This window comes from Corythoichthys intestinalis, chromosome 2, assembly GCF_030265065.1.
Source record: "Corythoichthys intestinalis isolate RoL2023-P3 chromosome 2, ASM3026506v1, whole genome shotgun sequence".
NCBI classification, from domain to species: Eukaryota; Metazoa; Chordata; class Actinopteri; order Syngnathiformes; family Syngnathidae; genus Corythoichthys; species Corythoichthys intestinalis.
Window position 1 is genome coordinate 72,941,198 of NC_080396.1, and position 26,419 is coordinate 72,967,616.

Below are 26,419 nucleotides of genomic sequence, written 5' to 3' on the forward strand. Positions count from 1 at the left end.
ATGCAATGGGGCACATTTGGGGGAAACGTCCTATTGATATCTAGTCATTTTCTGTTGATTTGGGGAAAAAAAAAAAAATTCCCATTGAAAATGAATGGGAAAAATTTTGGACGTCCATGGACGTCAATGGTATCAACTTACATAAGTGTCAATGGAATCCAAGTACATTGGCATCAATAGAATGAACAAACATGAAGAAATGCCATTGGAAATAAATGGGAAGTTTGGACGTCCATGGACGTCAATGGCATCACCCTCCATATGCAGCAATCCAATCGGGGACATTTGGGGGACACGTCCTAATGATATCTAGTCATTTTCTGTTGATTTGGGGAAAAAAAAAAATTTCCCATTGAAAATGAATGGGAAAAATTTTGGACGTCCATGGACGTCAATGGTATCAACTTACATAGGCGTCAATGGAATCCAAGTACATTGGCATCAATAGAATGAACAAACATGAAGAAATGCCATTGGAATTAATGGGAAGTTTGGACGTCCGTGGACGTCAATGGCATCACCCTCCATAAGCAGCAATGCAATGGGGCACATTTGGGGGAAACGTCCTATTGATATCTAGTCATTTTCTGTTGATTTGGGGAAAAAAAAAAAAATCCCATTGAAAATGAATGGGAAAAATTTTGGACGTCCATGGACGTCAATGGTATCAACTTACATAAGCGTCAATGGAATCCAAGTATATTGGCATCAATAGAATGAACAATCATTAAGAAATGCCATTGGAAATGAATGGGAAGTTTGGACGTCCGTGGACGTCAATGGCATCACCCTCCATAAGCAGCAATGCAATCGGGCACATTTGGGGGAAACGTCCTATTGATATCTAGTCATTTTCTGTTGATTTGGGGGGAAAAAAAAATTTCCCATTGAAAATGAATGGGAAAAATTTTGGACGTCCATGGACGTCACTGGTATCAACTTACATAAGCGTCAATGGAATCCAAGTACATTGGCATCAATAGAATGAACAAACATGAAGAAATGCCATTGGAAATGAATGGGAAGTTTGGACGTCCCTGGACGTCAATGGCATCACCCTCCATAAGCAGCAATGCAATTGGGGACATTTGGGGGACACGTCCTATTGATATCTAGTCATTTACTGTTGATTTGGGGAAAAAAAAAAAATTCCCATTGAAAATGAATGGGTAAAATTTTGGACGTCCATGGACGTCAATGGCAGCACCCCCCATAAGCGTCAATGGAGTTGGGGACGTTTGGGGTATACGTCCTATTGATATCTGGTCATTTTCTGTTGATTTGGAGAAATGTAGTTTTTTCCCCATTGAAAATGAATGGGAAAAATTTTGGACGTCCATGTAAGTCAATGGCGGCACCCTTCATAAGCGTCAATGGAATTGGGGAAGTTTGGGGGACACGTCCTATTGATATCTGGTCATTTTCTGTTGATTTGGGGTAATTTTGTTTTTTCCCCATTGAAAATGAATGGGAAAAATTTTGGACGTCCATGGCAGTCAATGGCATCGACATCCATATAATCAATTGAATCCAAGTACATTGGCATCAGTAGATTCGACATGCATGGCCGTCAATGGCATCAATGCAATGTAAATTCCATTGGAAATCCCATTGGAAGTGAATGGGACTTTTCCCATTCGAAATGAATGGGATAGTTTTTGGCAAATTTCCGAGGAAGCGTAATTTTTTTCCAAATTCTGTATACAACTTTTATGCCCCTCACCGTCCCGGAATTTTTGATGCCCAAATTATGTGATTTGGTCAAAAATTGTAGGACTAGATACATTTTGAAACTTTTTTTTTTTCCACGGAAAATTGCCGTTTACGGACGAACGGAAAAATTTTCGGGGCCATTTGTAAAGTTTCCTGTGTCACGCGAAAATTCCGGTCGTGCCGATACTTGAACGGTGCCGATCGGTCTAACGGTTCGGGCTGTGAAGCGCGCGTTTTTTTTCCATTCAAAATGAATAGGAAAGTTTTTGGCAAATTTCCGGGGAACCGTAAAGTTTTGCCAAATTCTGTATACAACTTTTATGCCCCTCAATGTCCTGGAATTTTTGATGCCCAAATTATGTGATTTGGTCCAAAATTGTAGGACTAGATACATTTTGAAACTTTTTTTTTTTTCCGGAAAATTGCCGTTTACGGGCGAACGGAAAATTTTTCGGGGCCGTTTGAAAAATTCCCATCGTCGCGCGAAAATTCCGGTCGTGCCGATACTTGAACGGTACCGATCGGAGGTACGGTTCGGGCTGCGCGGCGCGCCGAAAAAAACGTCGACAATTATTGAATAATAATAATAATAATAATAATAATAAAAAGTACAATAAAGTTGTACAACAACATAACCTTGTTCTTTCCCTTGGAAAGACCAAGGTAATAATAATAATAACTAGAAACTGCAATTTCGGGAGAAATTACACCTTGGTCTTTCCTCTGTGGAGATACAAATCTTAGCCCCACTCAGGTCTATCAATAGAATGGACCATAATGCCAGTCAATGGCACTAAACAAAGTAAAAGCCATTAGAAAAGATTGGGAGAATTGGACGTCCATGTCCGTTAATGGCAGCACCCTCCATAAGCGTCAATGTAATTGGGGAAGTTTGGGGGACACGTCCTATTGATATGTAGTCATTTTCTTTTGATTTTGGGAAAAAAAAAAAAATCCCATTGAAAATGAATGGGAAAAAATTTGGACGTCCATAGACGTCAATGGCAGCACCCCCCATAAGCGTCAATGGAAGCAGGGAAGTTTGGGGGACATGTCCTATTGATATCTGGTCATTTTCTGTTGATTTGGTGAAATTTTGTTTTTTCCCCATTGAAAATGAATGGGAAAATTTTTGGACGTCCATGGCCGTCAATGGCATCGACATCCATATAGTCAATAGGATCCAAGTACATTGGCATCAGTAGATTCGACATGCATGGCCGTCAATGGCATCAATGCAATGTAAATTCCATTGAAAGTGAATGGGAACTTTTCCCATTAGAAATGAATGGGAGAGTTTTTGGCAAATTTCTGGGGAACCGTAAGTTTTTTCCAAATTCTGTATACAACTTTTATGCCCCTCACCGTCCCGGAATTTTTGATACCCAAATTATGTGATTTGGTCAAAAATTGTAGGACTAGATACATTTTTAAACTTTTTTTTTTTTTCGGAAAATTGCCGTTTACGGGCGAACGGAAAATTTTTCGTGGCGTTTTGAAAAATTCCCATCGTCACGCGAAAATTCCGGTCATGCCGATACTTGAACGGTGCCGATCGGGGCTACGGTTTAGGCTGTGCGTTGGCTCAAAAAAACGCGGAGAATAAGATGAATAAATAATAATAATAACTAGAAACTGCAATTTCGGGAGAAATTACACCTTGGTCTTTCCTCTGTGGAGATACAAATCTTAGCCCCACTCAGGTCTATCAATAGAATGGACCATAATGCCAGTCAATGGCACTAAACAAAGTAAAAGCCATTAGAAAAGATTGGGAGAATTGGACGTCCATGTCCGTTAATGGCAGCACCCTCCATAAGCGTCAATGTAATTGGGGAAGTTTGGGGGACACGTCCTATTGATATGTAGTCATTTTCTTTTGATTTTGGGAAAAAAAAAAAAATCCCATTGAAAATGAATGGGAAAAAATTTGGACGTCCATAGACGTCAATGGCAGCACCCCCCATAAGCGTCAATGGAAGCAGGGAAGTTTGGGGGACATGTCCTATTGATATCTGGTCATTTTCTGTTGATTTGGTGAAATTTTGTTTTTTCCCCATTGAAAATGAATGGGAAAATTTTTGGACGTCCATGGCCGTCAATGGCATCGACATCCATATAGTCAATAGGATCCAAGTACATTGGCATCAGTAGATTCGACATGCATGGCCGTCAATGGCATCAATGCAATGTAAATTCCATTGAAAGTGAATGGGAACTTTTCCCATTAGAAATGAATGGGAGAGTTTTTGGCAAATTTCTGGGGAACCGTAAGTTTTTTCCAAATTCTGTATACAACTTTTATGCCCCTCACCGTCCCGGAATTTTTGATACCCAAATTATGTGATTTGGTCTAAAATTGTAGGACTAGATACATTTTTAAACTTTTTTTTTTTTTCGGAAAATTGCCGTTTACGGGCGAACGGAAAATTTTTCGTGGCGTTTTGAAAAATTCCCATCGTCACGCGAAAATTCCGGTCATGCCGATACTTGAACGGTCCCGATCGGGGCTACGGTTTAGGCTGTGCGTTGGCTCAAAAAAACGCGGAGAATAAGATGAATAAATAATAATAATAATAATAATAAGTACAATAAAGTTGTAGAATATCATTACCTTGTTCTTTCCTTTGGAAAGACCAAGGTAACTAGAAACTGCAATTTCGGGAGAAATTACACACCTTGGTCTTTCCTCTGTGGAGATACAAATCTTAGCCCCACTCAGGTCTATCAATAGAATGGACCATAATCTCAGTCATTGGCACTAAACAAAGTTAAAGCCATTAGAAAAGATTGGGAGAATTGGACGTCCATGTCCGTCAATGGCAGCACCTTCCATAATTGTTAATGGAATCGGGGAAGTTTGGGGGACACGTCATATTGATATGTAGTCATTTTCTGTTGATTTGGGAAAAAAAAAAAAATTCCCATTGAAAATGAATGGGAAAAATTTTGGACGTCCATGGACGTCAATGGTATCAACTTACATAAGCGTCAATGGAATCCAAGTACATTGGCATCAATAAAATGAACAAACATGAAGAAATGCCATTGGAAATGAATGGGAAGTTTGGACGTCCATGAACGTCAATGGCATCACCCTCCATAAGCGGCAATGCAATCGGGGACATTTGGGGGACACGTCCTAATGATATCTAGTCATTTTCTGTTGATTTGGGAAAAAAAAAAAATCCCATTGAAAATGAATGGGAAAAATTTTGGACGTCCATGGACGTCAATGGTATCAACTTACATAAGCGTCAATGGAATCCAAGTACATTGGCATCAATAGAATGAACAAACATGAAGAAATGCCTTTGGAAATGAATGGGAAGTTTGGACGTCCATGGACGTCAATGGCATCACCCCCCATAAGCGGCAATGCAATCGGGGACATTTGGGGGACACGTCCTAATGATATCTAGTCATTTTCTGTTGATTTGAGGAAAAAAAAAAAATTCCCATTGAAAATGAATGGGAAAAATTTTGGACGTCCATGGACGTCAATGGTATCAACTTACATAAGCGTCAATGGAATCCAAGTACATTGGCATCAATAGAATGAACAAACATGAAGAAATGCCATTGGAAATTAATGGGAAGTTTGGACGTCCTTGGACGTCAATGGCATCACCCTCCATAAGCGGCAATGCAATCGGGCACATTTGGGGGAAACGTCCTATTGATATCTAGTCATTTTCTGTTGATTTGGGGAAAAAAAAAAAATTCCCATTGAAAATGATTGGGAAAAATTTTGGACGTCCATGGACGTCAATGGTATCAACTTACATAAGCGTCAATGGAATCCAAGTACATTGGCATCAATAGAATGAACAAACATGAAGAAATGCCATTGGAAATAAATGGGAAGTTTGGACGTCCATGAACGTCAATGGCATCACCCTCCGTAAGCGGCAATGCAATCGGGGACATTTGGGGGACACGTCCTAATGATATCCAGTCATTTTCTGTTGATTTGGGGAAAAAAAAAAAAAATTCCCATTGAAAATGAATGGGAAAAATTTTGGACGTCCATGGACGTCAATGGTATCAACTTACATAAGCGTCAATGGAATCCAAGTACATTGGCATCAATAGAATGAACAAACATGAAGAAATGCCATTGGAAATGAATGGAAATTTTGGACGTCCATGGACGTCAATGGCATCACCCTCCATAAGCGGCAATGCAATCGGGGACATTTGGGGGACACGTCCTAATGATATCTAGTCATTTTTTGTTGATTTTGGGGAAAAAAAAAAAATTCCCATTGAAAATGAATGGGAAAAATTTTGGACGTCCATGGACGTCAATGGTATCAACTTACATAGGCGTCAATGGAATCCAAGTACATTGGCATCAATAGAATGAACAAACATGAAGAAATGCCATTGGAAATGAATGGGAAGTTTGGACGTCCATGAACGTCAATGGCATCACCCTCCATAAGCGTAAATGGAATTGGGGACGTTTGGGGTATACGTCCTATTAATATCTGGTCATTTTCTGTTGATTTGGGGAAATTTAGTTTTTTCCCCATTGAAAATGAATGGGAAAATTTTTGGACGTCCATGGACGTCAATGGCAGCACCCCCTATAAGCGTCAATGGAGTTCGGAACGTTTGGGGGAGACGTACTATTGATAACTGGTCATTTTCTGATGATTTGGGGAAATTTAGTTTTTTCCCCATTGAAAATGAATGGGAAAAATTTTGGACGTCCATGGACGTCAATGGCAGCACCCCCCATAAGCGTCAATGGAGTTGGGGATGTTTGGGGTATACGTCCTATTAATATCTGGTCATTTTCTGTTGATTTGGGGAAATTTAGTTTTTTCCCCATTGAAAATGAATGGGAAAAATTTTGGACGTCCATGGCCGTCAATGGCATCGACATCCATATAGTCAAATGAATCCAAGTACATTGGCATCAATAGATTCGACATGCATGGCCGTCAATGGCATCAATGCAATGTAAAGTCCATTGGAAATACTATTGAAAGTGAATGGGAACTTTTCCCATTGGAAATGAATGGGATAGTTTTTGGCAAATATCCGGAGAACCGTAAATTTTTTCCAAATTCTGTATACAATCTTTATGCCCCCCACCGTCCCGGAATTTTTGATGTCCAAATTATGTGATTTGGTCAAAAATTGTAGGACAAGTAGCGTTTTGAAAAAGTTGTAAAAAATCGGAAAATCGCCGTTTACGGGCGAACGAAAAATTTTTCGGGGTCGTTTGAAAAATTCCCATCGTCGCGCGAAAATTCCGGTCGTGTCGATACTTGAACGGTGCCGATCGGTGGTACGGTTCGGGCTGCGCGGCGCGCCGAAAAAACGCGGAGAAACCATTGCATAATAATAATAACTAGAAACTGCAATTTCGGGAGAAATTACACACCTTGGTCTTTCCTCTGTTGAGATACAAATCTTAGCCCCACTCAGGTCTATCAATAGAATGGACCATAATGCCAGTCATTGGCACTAAACAAAGTTAAAGGCATTAGAAAAGATTGGGAGAATTGGACGTCCATGTCCGTCAATGGCAGCACCCTCCATAATTGTTAATGGAATCGGGGAAGTTTGGGGGACACGTCCTATTGATATCTAGTCATTTTCTGTTGATTTGGGGAAAAAAAAAATTTCACATTGAAAATGAATGGGAAAAATTTTGGACGTCCATGGACGTCAATGGTATCAACTTACATAAGCGTCAATGGAATTGGGGCGTTTGGGGTACACGTCCTATTGATATATGGTCATTTTTTGTTGATTTGGGCAAAAAAAAAAAATTCCCATTGAAAATGAATGGGAAAAATTTTGGACGTCCATGGACGTCAATGGTATCAACTTACATAAGCGTCAATGGATACCAAGTACATTGGCATCAATAGAATGAACAAACATGAAGAAATGCCATTAGAAAAGATTGGGAGAGTTGGACGTCCATGGCCGTCAATGGCAGCACCCTCCATAAGCATCATTGTAATTGGGGACATTTGGGGTACATGTCCTATTGATATCTGGTCATTTTTTGTTGATTTGGGCAAAAAAAAAAAATTCCCATTGAAAATGAATGGGAAAAATTTTGGACGTCCATGGACGTCAATGGTATCAACTTACATAAGCGTCAATGGATACCAAGTACATTGGCATCAATAGAATGAACAAACATGAAGAAATGCCATTAGAAATTAATGGGAAGTTTGGACGTCCATGGACGTCAATGGCATCACCCTCCATAAGCAGCAATACAATCGGGGACATTTGGGGGACACGTCCTATTGATATCTGGTCATTTTTTGTTGATTTGGGGAAAAAAAAAAAATTCCCATTGAAAATGAATGGGAAAAATTTTGGACGTCCATGGACGTCAATTGTATCAACTTACATAAGCGTCAATGGATACCAAGTACATTGGCATCAATAGAATGAACAAACATGAAGAAATGCCATTAGAAATTAATGGGAAGTTTGGACGTCCATAGACCTCAATGGCATCACCCTCCATAAGCAGCAATACAATCGGGGACATTTGGGGTACACGTCCTATTGATATATGGTCATTTTTTGTTGATTTGGGCAAAAAAAAAAAATTCCCATTGAAAATGAATGGGAAAAATTTTGGACGTCCATGGACGTCAATGGTATCAACTTACATAAGCGTCAATGGATACCAAGTACATTGGCATCAATAGAATGAACAAACATGAAGAAATGCCATTAGAAATTAATGGGAAGTTTGGACGTCCATGGACGTCAATGGCATCACCCTCCATAAGCAGCAATACAATCGGGGACATTTGGGGTACACGTCCTATTGATATCTGGTCATTTTTTGTTGATTTGGGGAAAAAAAAAAAATTCCCATTGAAAATGAATGGGAAAAATTTTGGACGTCCATGGACGTCAATGGTATCAACTTACATAAGCGTCAATGGATACCAAGTACATTGGCATCAATAGAATGAACAAACATGAAGAAATGCCATTAGAAATTAATGGGAAGTTTGGACGTCCATGGACGTCAATGGCATCACCCTCCATAAGCAGCAATACAATCGGGGACATTTGGGGGACACGTCCTATTGATATCTAGTCATTTTCTGTTGATTTGGGGAAAAAAAAAAAATTCCCATTGAAAATGAATGGGAAAAATTTTGGACGTCCATGGACGTCAATGGCAGCACCCCCCATAAGCGTCAATGGAATTGGGGACGTTTGGGATATACGTCCTATTGATATCTGGTCATTTTCTGTTGATTTGGAGAAATTTAGTTTTTTCCCCATTGAAAATGAATGGGAAAAATTTTTGACGTCCATGTAAGTCAATGGCGGCACCCTTCATAAGCGTCAATGGAATTGGGGAAGTTTGGGGGACACGTCCTATTGATATCTGGTCATTTTCTGTTGATTTGGGGTAATTTTGTTTTTTCCCCATTGAAAATGAATGGGAAAAATTTTGGACGTCCATGGCAGACAATGGCATCGACATCCATATAGTCAATTGAATCCAAGTACATTGGCATCAGTAGATTCGACATGCATGGCTTTCAATGGCATCAATGCAATGTAAATTCCATTGGAAATCCCATTGGAAGTGAATGGGACTTTTCCCATTCGAAATGAATGGGATAGTTTTTGGCAAATTTCCAAGGAAGCGTAATTTTTTTCCAAATTCTGTATACAACTTTTATGCCCCTCACCGTCCCGGAATTTTTGATGCCCAAATTATGTGATTTGGTCAAAAATTGTAGGACTAGATACATTTTGAAACTTTTTTTTTTTTCACGGAAAATTGCCGTTTACGGACGAACGGAAAAATTTTCGGGGCCATTTGTAAAGTTTCCTGTGTCACGCGAAAATTCCGGTCGTGCCGATACTTGAACGGTGCCGATCGGTCTAACGGTTCGGGCTGTGAAGCGCGCGTTTTTTTTCCATTCAAAATGAATAGGAAAGTTTTTGGCAAATTTCCGGGGAACCGTAAATTTTTGCCAAATTCTGTATACAACTTTTATGCCCCTCACCGTCCCGGAATTTTTGATGCCCAAATTATGTGATTTGGTCAAAAATTGTAGGACTAGATACATTTTGAAACTTTTTTTATTTTTCGGAAAATTGCCGTTTACGGGCGAACGGAAAATTTTTCGTGGCGGTTTGAAAAATTCCCATCGTCACGCGAAAAATCCGGTCGTGCCGATACTTCAACGGTGCCGATCGGTGCTACGGTTTGGGCTGTGCGTTGGCTCAAAAAAACGCGGAGAATTATTGAATAATAATAATAATAATAACTAGAAACTGCAATTTCGGGAGAAATTACACCTTGGTCTTTCCTCTGTGGAGATACAAATCTTAGCCCCACTCAGGTCTATCAATAGAATGGACCATAATGCCAGTCAATGGCACTAAACAAAGTAAAAGCCATTAGAAAAGATTGGGAGAATTGGACGTCCATGTCCGTTAATGGCAGCACCCTCCATAAGCGTCAATGTAATTGGGCAAGTTTGGGGGACACGTCCTATTGATATGTAGTCATTTTCTTTTGATTTTGGGGAAAAAAAAAAAAATCCCATTGAAAATGAATGGGAAAAAATTTGGACGTCCATAGACGTCAATGGCAGCACCCCCCATAAGCGTCAATGGAAGCAGGGAAGTTTGGGGGACATGTCCTATTGATATCTGGTCATTTTCTGTTGATTTGGTGAAATTTTGTTTTTTCCCCATTGAAAATGAATGGGAAAATTTTTGGACGTCCATGGCCGTCAATGGCATCGACATCCATATAGTCAATAGGATCCAAGTACATTGGCATCAGTAGATTCGACATGCATGGCCGTCAATGGCATCAATGCAATGTAAATTCCATTGAAAGTGAATGGGAACTTTTCCCATTAGAAATGAATGGGAGAGTTTTTGGCAAATTTCTGGGGAACCGTAAGTTTTTTCCAAATTCTGTATACAACTTTTATGCCCCTCACCGTCCCGGAATTTTTGATACCCAAATTATGTGATTTGGTCAAAAATTGTAGGACTAGATACATTTTTAAACTTTTTTTTTTTTTCGGAAAATTGCCGTTTACGGGCGAACGGAAAATTTTTCGTGGCGTTTTGAAAAATTCCCATCGTCACGCGAAAATTCCGGTCATGCCGATACTTGAACGGTCCCGATCGGGGCTACGGTTTAGGCTGTGCGTTGGCTCAAAAAAACGCGGAGAATAAGATGAATAAATAATAATAATAATAATAATAAGTACAATAAAGTTGTAGAATATCATTACCTTGTTCTTTCCTTTGGAAAGACCAAGGTAATAATAATTATTATAATAATAAAGTTGCACAATAACAATACCTTGTTCTTTCCCTTGGAAAGACCAAGGTAATAATAATAATAAGTACAATAAAGTTGTAGAATATCATTACCTTGTTCTTTCCTTTGGAAAGACCAAGGTAATAAGGCGAATAAAGTTGCAGAATAACAATACCTTGTTCTTTCCATAGGAAAGACCAAGGTAATTAAGAACCTTTCTGACAAAGAAAGTTTTTTTTTAAGATTAAATATAATACATTTTTGCTTAAAATAAGTCTGTTAAATTTATTTTCCGTTGGCTATTTTTCGTATTTCAAGAAATCTGAGTAAAATTTACTTGAAGCACTGGCCAATCATTTCACTTATTTCTAGTAGATTTACACTTATAACAAAGGAATTTAACTCATTTTAAGGAGGTGTGTTTTTGCAGTACAAATGTGTTGGTTCAGGTGATGCACCGTTCGATTCAAACCTTTGTTTTCAAAAACTACTGAAACATTTTGAAAACGGAATAAATGTCTAGATCAGTGGTTCTTAACCTGGTTTCGGTGAAGGTTAAGACACGTAGGGGCCATTTTTAGGACGTTGAAATCTAGGCAAAGTGGCGTTTTAGATCAGGTTTTGGACTAGTTAGTCCCCAATTTACAGGCTTTATTCCAATTATTTTAACTGCTAGTCTTCTATCTGATGGGAGAAGAAACTGGTTTGCTCAGTGGAAGGTTGACTCTGACTTGGTGTGAGGAAGTACAACAGACCTACAAGTAACATGCACTGCGTTTGAATTTAAAAAAAAATTTTTTTTTAAAAAGCGTCACATTTTACACCATGAAAATAGTATGTGAGGCAAGGATGTGATAGAATGAGAATGTTGACATGAAAACAAAAATAGAAACTGTAAAATGAATCGAGTTTAATTTCATTTTCCAATGTGAAAAGCAAATCAAAAGGCTAAATTATTTGATGTAAATTCACACTGTTTATTGGATTTGTGAGAAGATTCGTGTTTTTTTTTTTAACATAATGACTTTGTGTACAAATTTGGCGATCATTTTGTGCAGGGTTTTTTCATTAAATTTGATGTCATTTGAGATACTGAACGGTCAAAGTTGATGCAACCAAGCAGGTATAATGTTGAACAATATGTTCCTCCAAATTTGAATGAAAAATTCTAAGATGAGATAAAACGTTGAAAACGTTGAAAAACATGCTGTCTAAATGAGAAGAAATTTGAATTGAAATTCACTTGGGTTTTACCTAGCTAGCTTAAATATATCAATTTTGAATAAAAAAAAAAAAAGATCTTCTAATTCCTTAGGGTTTGGTTAACGTACGTGTGAAATTCATGGGGTTCGGTACCTTTAGCAAGGTTAAGAACCACTGGTCTGGATTTTATTAGCAGATTTAAAATGCAATATTTGAACATAATTGAAATTATATTACCGTATTTTTTGCACTATAAGTCGTACCTAAGTATAAGTCGCACCAGCCATAAAATGCCCAACGAAGAGGAAAACAACATAAGTCGCACCGGAGTTTAAGCCGCATTTTGGGGGGATATATATATACTTGATAAAATCCAACACATAGAAACATATATGTCATCTTGAAAGGCAATTTAATGTAAAAATACAATGGAGAACAACATGCTGAATAAGAGTACAAGTATGATAATGTTACATGATGCATGAACAACGAAATGCGAACATGGCCGGTATGTTTACATAACATAGCTATTAAGAGTTACTTGGATAACTATATCATAAAACACATGCTAACAAGTTTACCAAACCATCAGTGTCACTCCAAAACACCAAAATAACATGTGAAATGATCTAAAAATGTGTTAATAATTTCACACATAAGTCGCTCCAGAGTATAAGTCGCACCCCCAACCAAATTATGAAAAAAATTGCGACTTATAGTCCGAAAAATACGGTAACATACACAATAAATATAAACCTGTTAATAATCTCTTAACTATCCAGGAATGCAAAAAAAATAAACATTTGTCTTAAGATCACTCAACATTGTCTGTCTAAATCAATAAATTAATAAACTGAAAATACATCTTAGCGTACGACAAAAATAAATAAAAATGTAGCCTTCCTTCAGGTAAAACACTACTGCTTTTGTCCACAAGCACAGCCAAACTTAACAAAAAAAATGAAAGCTTCTTTGGACTGCTTTAAGACCACATAAATAAAATCAACATGAAAATATGGTAGAAGGGGGTAAACCTCGGTTCACTACATTTCCCAAAGTTTAAATAACGCTAACAGTAAAAAACACATACAGGAGGATATTTCTCTCAAAGCAGCTTCCTACTCGAGTTAAGGAAATTCACACAGATTAATATTATGCTAACTCTAATGCAGGTCCGACTTTCAGTAGCAAAATTAGTGGTGTGTTCCCCACCTCCACAACATTTTTTACATTACTTACAGTGGCTGCTGCTAGGGGGAAAAAAAACTTCTAATATTCCTCGTCTTCGAATTGGGTGGAGGAGGCGACGTGTTGTATTTGTATCGGAGCTGGATTTCGTGTGGAGCGGGGTCATGTCATCAGCCAATCTAATGTGCGTTTAAGGGGGGGAAAAAAGGACTGGGACATTTAGCAAGTGAAAAGGGGTCAACGTAAGTCTGAACATAATGAAAGTTATTCACTTAATAATGGTCGGGTCAATTCTATCCTTACAACATATGGGAAGACAATCTAAATGACCTACATAACTGAAGTCATGATATAATGCAAATAACGTTGCTTAAAAGTTGGTGGGGACAATTTTAGCATCCTGAAAAATTGGTAGTGTTATGTTCCAACCGTCCCGATGCAAACCTAAGCGCTTGACAGATTAGGACCCTAAAATTACAAGAAAGACACACATATTGCCCCAAATCAAACAGGAAATGGCATGAAATTAGCAGGAAGTAACCTGGAAATGCCCCAGAATAACACGATTAACCAGTGAACAAGAGGATACCCGCAATTGCCCTAAAATCAACATGAAGTGATCCAAAATTCACAGAAAGTGACCTGTAAGTACCCTAAAATGACACAAAAATCACTCCTTGCCTACCATTGACAACAATAGACGTCCAATTCACTTAAATTCGGAGGACTGACTATCAATGCTCATCTTTGTGTGCAATTGAGTTAACTCGTTTGCCATGAACGTTTCAGATGCTAACGCCACAGTCTACATGGATTTCATGAAGAATCACTGCTGCTATGACGCTATTCCAACCAGTTGTAAACTGGTCATATTTGATACCAAGCTCCAAGTAAGTATTTTAGGAATTTTTGGGCAAAGTTCAAGGAGCAGTCACTAAATCTATTTGTCTATGCAAAGGTGCAAAAAGCCTTCTTTGCACTGGTGGCAAACAGCTTGAGGGCCGCGCCTTTATGGGACAGCAAATTGAAGAAATTTGTGGGTAAGACACACGAAAAACGCATCGAGCATTCCAATGCGGTCAAAGAAACACACGTACGTTTCTTTCGCAGGTATGCTTACTATTACAGATTTCATCAACATCGTTCATTGCTACTACAAATCACCTTTGGTAAGATTTGAAGTCAGGGGTAAAAGTTCCTTTGCAATACTTTTCGAGGGGAACTTACAACTCACTAAATAATATACCAAATATTCTGCAGAGGTGGGTAGAGTAGCCAAAATGTTACACAAGTAAACTTCTAAATACAATACATATAATATAAAAACTCAAGTAAAAAGAAACATCAAAAAATGTACTCAAGTACAAGTAAAAAAGTATTTTTTGTGAAAAGAGTACTCAAGTAATGAGTAACATTGGAAGTACAGTAACTGCTTACAATCGCTGATATTTTTTTCTCCTCTATATGAACTGTTATAGCAACAAGAAGTGACCCCAAAGTTCCCGCAAATCAACAGAAAGTGACCCCGAAATGCTCCTAATTCAACAGGAAGTGACCCCAAAATTCCATGAGCCTGAAATGCCCCACTATCAACAGGAAGTGACCTGTCATAAACAGGAAGTGACCTCAAAAATCCCCCAAACCAAGAGGAAGTGAGCCGATATCAACAGGAAGTGACCCCCGAAATGCCCCCGAATCAACACGAAGTGAACCGATATGAACAGGAAGTGATGCCAGAATGCCTCAAAATCAACAGGAAGTGAGCCTAAAATGCCCCAAAATCAACAGGAAGTGAGCTGATGAAGAGAAAGTGAACAGATATAATCAGGAAATGACCTTGAAATGCCTCAAAATCAACAGGAAATGAGCCAATATAAACAGGAAGTGACCCTGAAACACCTCCAAATCAACAGGAAGTTAACTGATATCAACTGGAAGTGGTCCTAAAATGCATCAAATTAACGGGAAATGAGCCAATATCAACAGGTGCCCCCACAAATGCCCCTGAATCAACAGGAGGTGACCCCAGAATGCCCCCAAACCAACAGGAAGTGAGCTTATATCAACAGGAAGTGAGCTGATTTCAACAGGAAGTGACCCCGACATGTCCCCAAACCAACAGGAAGTGAGCCGATATCACAGGAAGTGACCCTGAAATCCTTGTATCAACAGGAAGTGACCCTGATATGCCTCAGAATCAACAAGAAGTGACCTGATATCAAAAAGAAGTTACCCAAAAATTCTTGTGAACCAAAAGGAAGTGACCCCTGAAATGCATGCCCCCAAATCAATAGTAAGTGGCCCCCAAATCAACAGAAAGTGACTCTAGAATGCCCCCAAAACAACAGGAAGTGACCCCACAATATCCCCAACTCAACAGGAAGTAACCCAATGACAACAAGTGACCTTGAAATCTACAGAGGGTGACCTGATATCAACAGGTAGTGACCCCAAAATTCCCCCAAACTGACAGGAAGTTGGCTGATATCACAGGAAGTGACCCTGAAATCCTTGAATCAACAGGAAGTGACCTGCTATCAACAGGAAGTGACCTGTTATTAACAGGAAGTCACCCCAAAATTCCCTTGAACCAATCGGAAGTGACTCCAAAATGCCCCAAAATCAACTGGAAGTGACCACAAAATACCCCTTAACCAACAGGAAGTGACCTCACAATATCCCCAACTCAACAGGAAGTAACCCAATGACAACAAGTGACCCCAATATTCCCCCAAACTGACAGGAAGTTGGCCGATATCACAGGAAGTGACCCTGAAATCCTTGAATCATCAGGAAGTGACCCATGATCAAAGGAAAGTGACCTTAAAATGCCCCTTAAGCTACAGGATGTGACTCTAAAACTCCCCCAAATCAACAGGAAGTGTCTTGGGTGTTTAGCTACCACAGTAAAGCTACCATTGCGATTTCTCCTGAAATTGCATTGTCTTGTTTAATATAAATTTAAACATCACTGAATGGTGGTGGCAGAGGTGTCCACCAAAAGTTACTCAAATAAATGTAACACGTTACTTCCCACCTCTGAAATTCTGACTATACAGTTGGGCAAATAAGTATTTAGTCAACCACCAATTGTGCAAGTTCTCCTACTTGAAAAGATTAGAGAGGCCTGTAATTGTCAACCATGAGAGACAGAATGTGGAAAAAACAGAAAATCACATTGTTTGATTTTTAAAGAATTTATTTCCAAATTAGAGTGGAAAATAAGTATTTGGTCACCTACAAACAAGCAAGATTTCTGGCTGTCAAAGAGGTCTAACTTCTTCTAACCAAGTCTAACGAGGCTCCACTCGTTACCTGTATTAATGGCAACTGTTTTAACTCATTATCGGTATAAAAGACACCTGTCCACAACCTCAGGCAGTCACATTCCAAAATCCACTATGGCCAAGACCAAAGAGCTGTCGAAGGACACCAGAGACAAAATTGTAGACCTGCAGCAGGCTGGGAAGACTGAATCTGCAATAGGTAAAACGCTTGGTGTAAATAGATCAACTGTGGGAGCAATTATTAGAAAATGGCAGACATACAAGACCACTGGGGCTCCATGCAAGATCTCACCCCGTGGTGTCAAAATAATAATAATAATAAATTTTATTAATAGAGCGCTTTTACCGGTGCTCAAAGACGCTTTACAGTTGGCAGTACAAAACAATAGAGAAAAGATTTACAAATTAAAAGCCAGTTTAAAAAGGTGAGTTTTTAACAATTTTTTTAATGTGGGAAGATCAGGGCAAAATGATAACAAGAACGGTGAGCAAAAATCCCAGAACCACACGGGGGGACCTAGTGAATGACCTACAGAGAGCTGGGACCACAGTAACAGAGGCTACTATAAGTAACACAATGCGCCGTCAGGGACCCAAATCCTGCACTGCCAGACGTGTCCCCCTGGTGAAGCCAGTACACTTCTAGGCCCGTCTGCAGTTCGCTTGAGAGCATTTGGATGATCCAGAAGAGGACCGGGAGAATGTGTTATGGTCAGATGAAACCAAAATAGAACTTTTTGGTAGAAACACAGGTTCTTGTGTTTGGAGGAGAAAGAATACTGAATTGCATCCGAAGAACACCATACCCACTGTGAAGCATGGGGATGGAGACATCATGCTTTGGGGCTGTTTTTCTGCAAAGGGACCAGGATGACTGAGCTGTGTAAAGGAAAGAATGAATGGGGCCATGTATCGAGAGATTTGGAGTGAAAATCTCCTTCCATCAGCAAGGGCATTGAAGATGAGACGTGGCTGGGTCTTTCAGCATGACAGTGATCCCAAACACACAGCCAGATCAACAAAGGAGTGGCTTCGTAAGAAGCATTTCAAGGTCCTGGAGTGGCCTAGCCAGTCTCCAGATCTCAACCCCATAGAAAATCTGTGGAGGGAGTTTAAAGAGCATACGACACCAGAAAAAAAGTCTTAAATGGCATTATTATGTGAATTAGAATCATATTTTGAGACGATTCGACCATATACAACAATTTAGCAAAGCGCAGATGACGAGAAATTAGTCTTTTAATCTGCCGGTTAGCCACGCCTACAATTATAGGGCTTTAGCGTCCCCAACAGGTGGATGACGTCAGCGGTAGACTAGGCTCATCGGTTTTACTATTCAGCCCATTGAGGGGGAATTGTTCAGAACGAGGAAAACGAGACGAAGAGAGCTGCAAAATGTCATTGTTTCAGTCTCTCTACTCCCAATATTTTTACAGGATATTCTTTTTATCCAAGTATTTTCCCCAATAGCTATATAAATGGCTTGAGAAGGACCAGTCAGCCCGTCGAGGGGGAACTATTCACAATGAGGAAAACGCGACGAAGAGAGCGGCAAAATGTCATTGTTTCTGTCTCTTTACTTCAATATTTTTACAGGATATTCTTTTTATCCAAGTATTTTTCCCCAATAGCTATATAAATGGCTTGAGAAGGACCAGTCAGCCCGTCGAGGGGGAACTATTCACAATGAGGAAAACGCGACGAAGAGAGCGGCAAAATGTCATTGTTTCTGTCTCTTTACTTCAATATTTTTACAGGATATTCTTTTTACCCAAGTACTTTCCCCAATTGCTAAATAAATGGCATGGTCATGACAAATAACTTGTGCTAAATGGAATATAAAATAATAAAAATCCATTTATTCAAGACGACATGGCAAAATTACTCCATAATGGTCAAAACAGTCGACTTTACCTTTACTGTCACACCTGCCGAACGATATTTTATGACACCTAAATCGGACATATGTCATTTCCCTTCCCCGGCTTCGGAGAATGTAAACAGACCAGAAGGAGTGACAGCTAGCCGACATGCTAACCCGAACCGAGGGATGTTTCAAAGTCTTCGAAGTGGAAAATCACACATAACTAGCCTGGATTATTTGACATGACGACCCGGTTGTCGAGTTTCTTTGCGGATCGGCAAACCGCCCGGCGGAGAGCAATTTACAGTTCGTTCCCTGGAGGAGGGTGGCTGGAATTGTTGTGTAGCTAACATGCTAACAGCTAACTGCTAATGAGCGTGAGGATAGCTTTTTACATGCCTATCAATGATCAAACGTAAGTAGTCCTTTATTTAAAGGAATTTTATAGTGTTTACTTTGTAATCACTGTATTCGTATTTGACATAATACAAAACAAGATGTTTACTCACTTCCTTGTAAGTCCAATGGTCCCACAGTAAATATCCACGGTGAATGGGAACCTTTTGAAACTCCAAAAAGGCGCATACGCCTCTCCCGCATACAGAATGATTTTTCTGCAGCCGTTTGGCTGGCGTGATGCAAAAAATAAAAGTATTAATCCGCAAAATCAGCTGAATCCTTCGTCCTCATACACAACAGTACACTGTAGCGTGAAGAGGACGTCTTCTACCGTACACGTCACAGCGCCCTCCTCCTCAATGCGAGACCGAAGCCGGAAGTCACTCATTTTCCTGGCGCGGGATTCAAAAAACTAAATAAATATAGCGATCGCTTCCACACACATCCAAGCGGTCCATATCATTCAGGAGCATAAAATACCGCGTGTATTATGAAATAAACATGCTTTTTCGTGTCACAAGCACTTTAAAGTCTGTGTTGCCCAACGACAGCCCCAAAACATCACTGCTCTAGAGGAGATCTGCATGGAGGAATGGGCCAAAATACCAGCAACAGTGTGTGAAAAGCTTGTGAAGAGTTGCAGAAAATGTTTGCCCTCCGTTATTGCCAACAAAGGGTACATAACAAAGTATTGAGATGAACTTTCTGTATTGACCAAATACTTATTTTCCACCATGATTTGCAAATACATTCTTTAAAAATCAAACAATGTGATTTTCTGTTGTTTTTTTTTTCCACATTCTGTCTCTCATTGGTTGAGGTTTACCCGTGTTGACAATTACAGGCCTCTCTAATATTTTCAAGTGGGAGAACTTGCACAATTAGTGGTTGACTAAATACTTATTTGCCCCACTGTATTCTGTGGTTCCTGCTGCAAGGTGCAGATGTATGAGCTGGAGAACCACAAGATTGAGACATGGAGAGGTAAGTCCTTGCAGTCCAACTGAAAGCATAATCTGAAATAGACAATATCCCACCAATATACCAACACTGCATATAGTCTTGCACCGGTACCATTTCCCCAACCTCAGGGCGGCCATGTTGGTAGGGGCAAAGTTTTGTCAAAGTCAATGCATCGACATGAAAATCAAGCCATTACTAGCTTATTTGTCAACCGATTTTTAAAAATTATTTTACCTGCCATTGAGTCATTGTCCGCCATTTACTGCACTAGACGCCCAGACCATTTGAAGTGGGAGGGCTGACAGCAAATGACCCTCCGACTTGAAGTGGATTGGACGTGTACTAGTGATAAATTCATTTAAATTCACAGCAGATGGCCGATTGGACCCAAAAAGATTGGACGTGGACAACAGCATGCGCTCCTTTGACACGGCGGCGTGCGTAGCTGGCGGCCATCTTGGGATGGGCAATCAGTGGTTGAAAACTACATCTCGAAAAGTAGATAACGCATAGCATCGGCATGTTTTTCTTAGCTTTCACCGAAACCGATGACGTCATATTGGTGTCGGTGCAAAACTGTATGTGTACCATACGGTTTTCAATTGATTACATTTGCTTCAATTGCTTTTAGATGTCTATTTAAAGTGTTCCTGTCCGTTACTGATCAGTATTTCACCAGATGCCAGGTGAGAACAGGACACCGTCTTGGGATAATGCTTATAACTCTGGGTTTGAAAGGATCTGGCATTGCAGTTTTGCACCTTGCCGATCAATCTTTTCTCTTCTCCAAGTCTCTTTGACGCCATCTATTCCTTACTCAAACACAAGATCCACAGGTTGCCCGTCATCGAGCCAACGTCTGGGAATGTCCTTCACATTCTGACCCACAAGAGGATCCTAAAATTCCTTCATATTTTTGTGAGCCAGCTTTTCATTTCCTGATTTTCGCCTGATCTTTTCTCATGACTTAATTGAACTACGATGCCAGGGAGAAACAATACCCAAACCCACATTCATTCGGAGGCCGATCCAGGAGACGGGCATCGGAACGTTCAGGAACATTGCCACCGTACAGCAAACGGCAACGCTTTACGATGCCCTTGGCATATTTGTGGATAGGAGGGTGTCGGCGCTTCCCGTGGTAGATGAAAAAGGTATGGAGGGGATTTCAAGGAATGTGATATACTATCTGATCCTGACAATAATACCCCTGTGTACATAGCAAGTAGTGTTAAGCTCAAGACCACACTATCAGAGGGAAGGACTTACTCAAGCTAGAGAATAGATTGAGATGAGAGCGGCACTCTAAGATGTCTAAACTGAGACTAGAGCAAGACTTCTGGGAGTGGAGACCAAGACAAGACCAAGAGTTTTGGGAACAGAGGACAAGACCAAGAGTTTTGTGGATGGGCACCGAGACAAACCAAGACTTTTGTGGATGGGCACCAAGACGAGACCAAGACTTTTGTGGATGGACACAGAGACGAGACCAAGACTTTTGTGGATGGACACCGAGACGAGACCAAGACTTTGTGGATGGACACCGACACGAGACCAAGACTTTTGTGGATGGACACCGAGACAAGACCAAGACTTTTGGGAGTCAGTGTAAACAGATACGAGCAATATTTTTGGTATTCAAGACAAGACTTTGGAAGTAGCGACTGTGACAAGCAAGACTTCTGGGAGTGGAAACCAAGGCAAAACCAATATTTTTGGGAATGGAGACCGAGACTAGACCAAGTCTTTTGTGTATGGACACAGAGACAAGACCAAGACTTTTTTGGATGGAGACAAAGACAAGACCAAGACTTTTGGGAATGGAGACCAAGACGAGACCAATATTTTTGGGAATGGAGACCAAGACGAGACCAAAACTTTTGTGGATGGAGACCGAGACAAGACAAAGACTATTGTGGATGGAGACAAAGACAATACCAAGACTTTTGGGAGTGTAAACAGTTACGAGCAATGGTTTTGGGATTCAAGACAAGACTATAGGAGTGGTGACTGTGACAAGCAAGACTTCTGGGAATAGAAACTAAGGCAAGACCAAGACTTTTAGGAATGGAGACTGAGACAAGATCAAAACTTTTGGGACTGGAGACTCACAAGATCAAAACTTTCTGGAGTGTAGAATGAGACAAGTTCTAAACATTTGGGAGTGCAGACTGAGACAATGCCCAAAACTTTTGGGAGTGTAGACCGACAAGAAACCAAGACAAAACTTTTGGAAGTGGAGACCTTGACGAGTGAGACTTTTTGGAGTCAAGGCAAGACATTTGGGTGTCGAGAACTAGACAAGACCAAGACTTTTGGAAGTGTAAACAGAAAAGAGCAACAATTTTTGGTTCTGAGACAAGACCAAGAGTTTGGAAGTGGCGACCGTGATGAGCATTACTTTTGGTAGTGGAGACTGTGACAAGACCAAGACTTTTAGGAGTTGAGATTGTGGAAAGACTAGGATTTTCTGAGTTTCTCAACTTTGAAACATGGACAAGACGTTGACACGTCCTGAAAGAGACTTTTGGGAGTCGAGATCGAGACAATAGCTATACTTTTCGGAGTCGTTCGAGACAATAGCTATACTTTTCGGAGTCGAGATTGGGACAATAGCGATACTTTTGGGAGTAGAGATTGGGAAAAATAGCGATACTTTTGGGAGTCAAGATCAGGACAAAACCGATACTTTTAGGAGTTGAGACCAAGATGAAACCAAGACCTTTGACACCAAGACAATATCAAGACTTTACGAGTGGAGACGGTGACAAAAACTAGACTCTCCAAAGACTTTTGGGCATCAAGACCAAAACAATATCAAAACTTTTGGGAGTCGACATTGTGAAAAGACAAAGACTTCTGAGGGTTTCTCGACTCTGAAACATAAACAAGACTTTGACGCGTCTTGACCTAGACTTTTGAGAACCGAGATTGAGAAAATAGCAAGACTTTTGGGAGGTGAGACCAAGACAAGATTAAGACTTTTTGGAATTTCTCGACTCTGAAACAAGATTAAGACACCATGACAAGACCAAAACTTGAGAGTGGATACCACGACAATATGAAGACCCTTAAAATATGATCTCAAGCCAAGAGCGGTCTTAAAACACTTTAAAAACAAGGCACCCAACTGCACATACTTTTTCTTTCCAAGTACTGGAAAGACGCTCATTTGCATGACTTTTCTTTTTTAACCAGGCAAAGTGGTGGCACTCTACTCCCGATTTGATGTCATTGTAAGTATACCTGCAAAAACAATTGTCTTGCGCTACTTTCTACTGTATTCTGTTTGTCGGTGGCAGAATCTGGCAGCACAGAAGACTTACAACCACCTGGACGTGACGATGCTGGAGGCTCTCCGTAAGCGCTCCTGTTTTGTGGAGGGGGTGATCAAGTGTTATCCAGATGAAACCCTGGAGACTATCATTGAACGCATCGTCACAGCCGAGGTGGGTTTGTCCAATGAATGTAAACGTACATAAAAACTGAACCAAATGTTAATTATGTGATATTCATATTGTACTTTTTGACTCCAAATTGTTGGTCCTGTTTCGGCCTCGACTACCAAAAACCTGTTTGGGTCTCAACTCTCTAAGGTTTTGGTCGTGTTTCAGTCTGAACTCGCAAATGTATTGGTCTTCTTTCGGCCTCAACTACCAACTCGCAAAGGTCTTAGCTCTTCCAAAAATCATGGTCTTGGCTCAGTCAGAACTCTCAAAAGTTTTGGTCCTGTTTGAGCCTCGACTACCAAAAACCTTGTTTGATTTTTTTTTTTTAGTCTTAACACCCAAAAGTTTTGGTCCTGTTTTAGTCTCGACTACCAAAAACCTGTTGGAGTTTTGACTCAAATGTCTTGGTCCTGTTTCAGTTCTTGACTCGCAAAGGTCTTGGGTCTTTGCTTGGTCTTGACTCCGAAAAGTCTTGGTCTCTGCTCAGTCTCGACTCACAGATGTTTTGTTCTCGAGTACCAAAAACCTGTTTGGGTTTCAAAGGTCTTGGTCCTGTTTTGGGCTCTAGATTCGCAAAAGTATTAGCCCGGTTTCAGTTCTCGACTCACAAAAGTCTTGGTCTTGGCTCAGTCTCAACTCTCAAAAGTTTTGTTCCTGTTTCACCCTCAACTACCAAAAACCTTGTTTCATTTTCTTTTTGGTCTTGACACCCAAAAGTCTTGGTCCGGTTTTGGTCTTGACTGCAATAAACCAGTTTGGGTTTCCACTCTCAAAAGTCTTGGTCCTGTTTTAGTTCTCAACTCGCAAAGGTGTTGGTCTTTGCTCGGTCTGGACCCCCAGAGGTCTTGGTCTTTGCTCAGTCTCGACCCCCAGATGTTTTGGTCCTGTTTCAGCCTCGACCACAAAAAACCTGTTTGGGTCTTGGCCGTCAAAAGTCTTAGTCCTGTTTTGGTCCCGGACTTACAAAAGTCCTGTTTCAGGTTCTAGACTCACAAAGGTCTTGGTCCTATTTCAGTTCTCGACTCTCAAAGGTTTTGATCCTATTTCAGTCTTGACTACCAAAAACCTTGTATAATTTTTGGGGGGGGGTCTCGCCACCCAAAAGCCTTGGTCCTGTTTTGATCTCGGCTACCAAAAACCTGTTAGGGTTTCGAATCTCAAAAGTCTTGGACCTGTTTCAGTTCTCGACTTACAAAGGTGTTGGTCTTTGCTCGGTCTCGACTCCAAGATGTTTTGGTCCTATTTTGGCCTAGACTACCAAAAACCTGTTCGGGTCTTGACCCTCAAAAGCCTTAGTTCTGTTTCAGTCCTCGACTTGGAAATGTCTCAGGTTCTAGACTCGTAAACTGTCACGTTTAGGTTCTCGACTCACAAAAGTCTTGGTCCTGTTTTGGTCTCAACTCGTGAAGGTCTTGGTCATGGCCTGAGCTCGACTTCCAAAAGTCCTGGTTCTGTTTCGGTCTTGACTCACGAAAGTCTTGATCTTGACTTGGTCTCGACTTACCAAAGTCTTGGTCCTGTTTGGGTCTCAACTTACAAAAGTCTTGTTCTTGGCTTGGTCTCGACTTCCAAAAGTTTTTCTCCTGTTTCGGCCTCGACTACAAGAAACCTTTTTGGTCTCAACAGTCGCTAGTCTTGGTTTTGCTTGTCTTTTGATTCCCCAAAATTCTGTTTCAGTCTGGACTCGAAAAAGTCATGGTCATTTTTCAATCCAGGACTGCAAAAGGTATTGGTCTTGTCTCTGTGGCTGTGAAAAATATTGTTTTGTCTCAGTCTCAACTCCCAAAAGTCTTGGTCCAACGCATATTTTTAGAATATTTGAATAGGCCACTCTTAAGAAAATCCTCTGTTGTTTTTATGTATGTTGCAGGTTCACCGGCTCGTGCTGGTGGACAGGGCTGACGTGGTGAGAGGCATCATATCACTATCTGACCTACTTCAGGCGATGGTCTTGACACCAGCAGGTATTGAGGCCCTTTTATGACCCCCCCCCATCCCATGATGATTTGTGTACGCTTCACCTGTGGCTGTCTTCCCAGGTAGGGTTCCCATTTAAATAGCCACCTCCGTTATTGTCTTTTTCCCAGAATCCTCTTATATGAGCTCCTGATACACGTGTTTTTCCTCATGTAAAATATGTCTAGATTTTCATTGGAATGTGCTGATATCTTTCAGAATCCCAGGTGTCAAATGTAGCTGCTGTGCAGCTGTTTCTACAAAAATGTCCACGCTGTGTCAAGGCAACCGGAACAGGCGTCCGAGTGGACACATTTCTTCAATTTGAACAGTATTTCTGCCGTGTGTTCATTTTCTGTATTAAACTCAATTTTTGTGATTTTTATGATTTCTGTAGTTTGTGGTCAAATATTTTCGATTTGCATTTTTGTCAGTGAGACCGCCCAGGTTTTGGCTGCCATTGACGGCGATAGATGTCCAATCCAGTTGAACTGGATCACTTAAACTAGGGCTTCCAATGAATAAAAAGGAATCTCAGACAACTATTCTGTTAATGAATGGATCTTTTGACCTGAACAATGTCCAAATGCCCTTTTTTAGAACCTATTACAGTATAAGGAACTAGTCTGTTATTGTTATATTCTGTTTCCTATGTCCGTATGTTTGTGTTCAATATAACTCAAGTAAAAGTACTCATCCAAAAATGTACTCAAGTACAAGTATTTAGTGAAAAGAATACTCAAGTGAGGAGTAACGTTGTGAGTAACTGCTTATGATGTTTTTTGTTTTTTTTTCTCTCTCAGCACCAGAGGTTGCGCTAGACATTTTCGTTGTCTGTCATTTTGACTGACAGGGTCATAAAAATCCGGTCATAATCTATTTTTACCAGTCACTGAAATTTTTAAAATGATAATGATGACATAGTCAATAGTATTTAGTTTTCATTCATTTTAAATTTTGTAACGCTTGCTTGGCGGCGAAAAATTAGACACTGAAGTTGTACTTTTCTCCCTCTTTTTACTCTGCTTACCGCCAACAACACCAACAAAACAACTCCACTCCCAAAGAAAAAGAGGAAACTATATAGACCCCA

General features: G+C 40.2%; 1 protein-coding gene across 2 annotated transcripts in view; it reads left to right on the plus strand.

Annotated features, from left to right (window-relative positions):
- Positions 1 to 25,826, plus strand: part of prkag3a (protein kinase, AMP-activated, gamma 3a non-catalytic subunit) — a 38,340-nt gene extending 12,514 nt beyond the window's left edge. The window contains exons 3-13 of one of the 2 annotated variants that reach the window (XM_057829250.1): positions 14,198 to 14,298; positions 14,367 to 14,448; positions 14,519 to 14,577; positions 19,897 to 19,942; positions 20,553 to 20,607; positions 20,713 to 20,839; positions 20,910 to 21,075; positions 23,120 to 23,157; positions 23,224 to 23,370; positions 25,241 to 25,334; positions 25,546 to 25,826. In XM_057829250.1, the coding sequence (XP_057685233.1) occupies positions 14,198 to 14,298; positions 14,367 to 14,448; positions 14,519 to 14,577; positions 19,897 to 19,942; positions 20,553 to 20,607; positions 20,713 to 20,839; positions 20,910 to 21,075; positions 23,120 to 23,157; positions 23,224 to 23,370; positions 25,241 to 25,334; positions 25,546 to 25,763 (1,133 nt within the window). In that variant the 3' untranslated portion in view covers positions 25,764 to 25,826. Of the gene's footprint in view, positions 1 to 14,197; positions 14,299 to 14,366; positions 14,449 to 14,518; positions 14,578 to 19,896; positions 19,943 to 20,552; positions 20,608 to 20,712; positions 20,840 to 20,909; positions 21,076 to 23,119; positions 23,158 to 23,223; positions 23,371 to 25,240; positions 25,410 to 25,545 lie in introns of both variants that reach the window. The other variant, XM_057829251.1, reaches the window with a different exon arrangement.
- Positions 25,827 to 26,419: the final 593 nt, after the last annotated feature.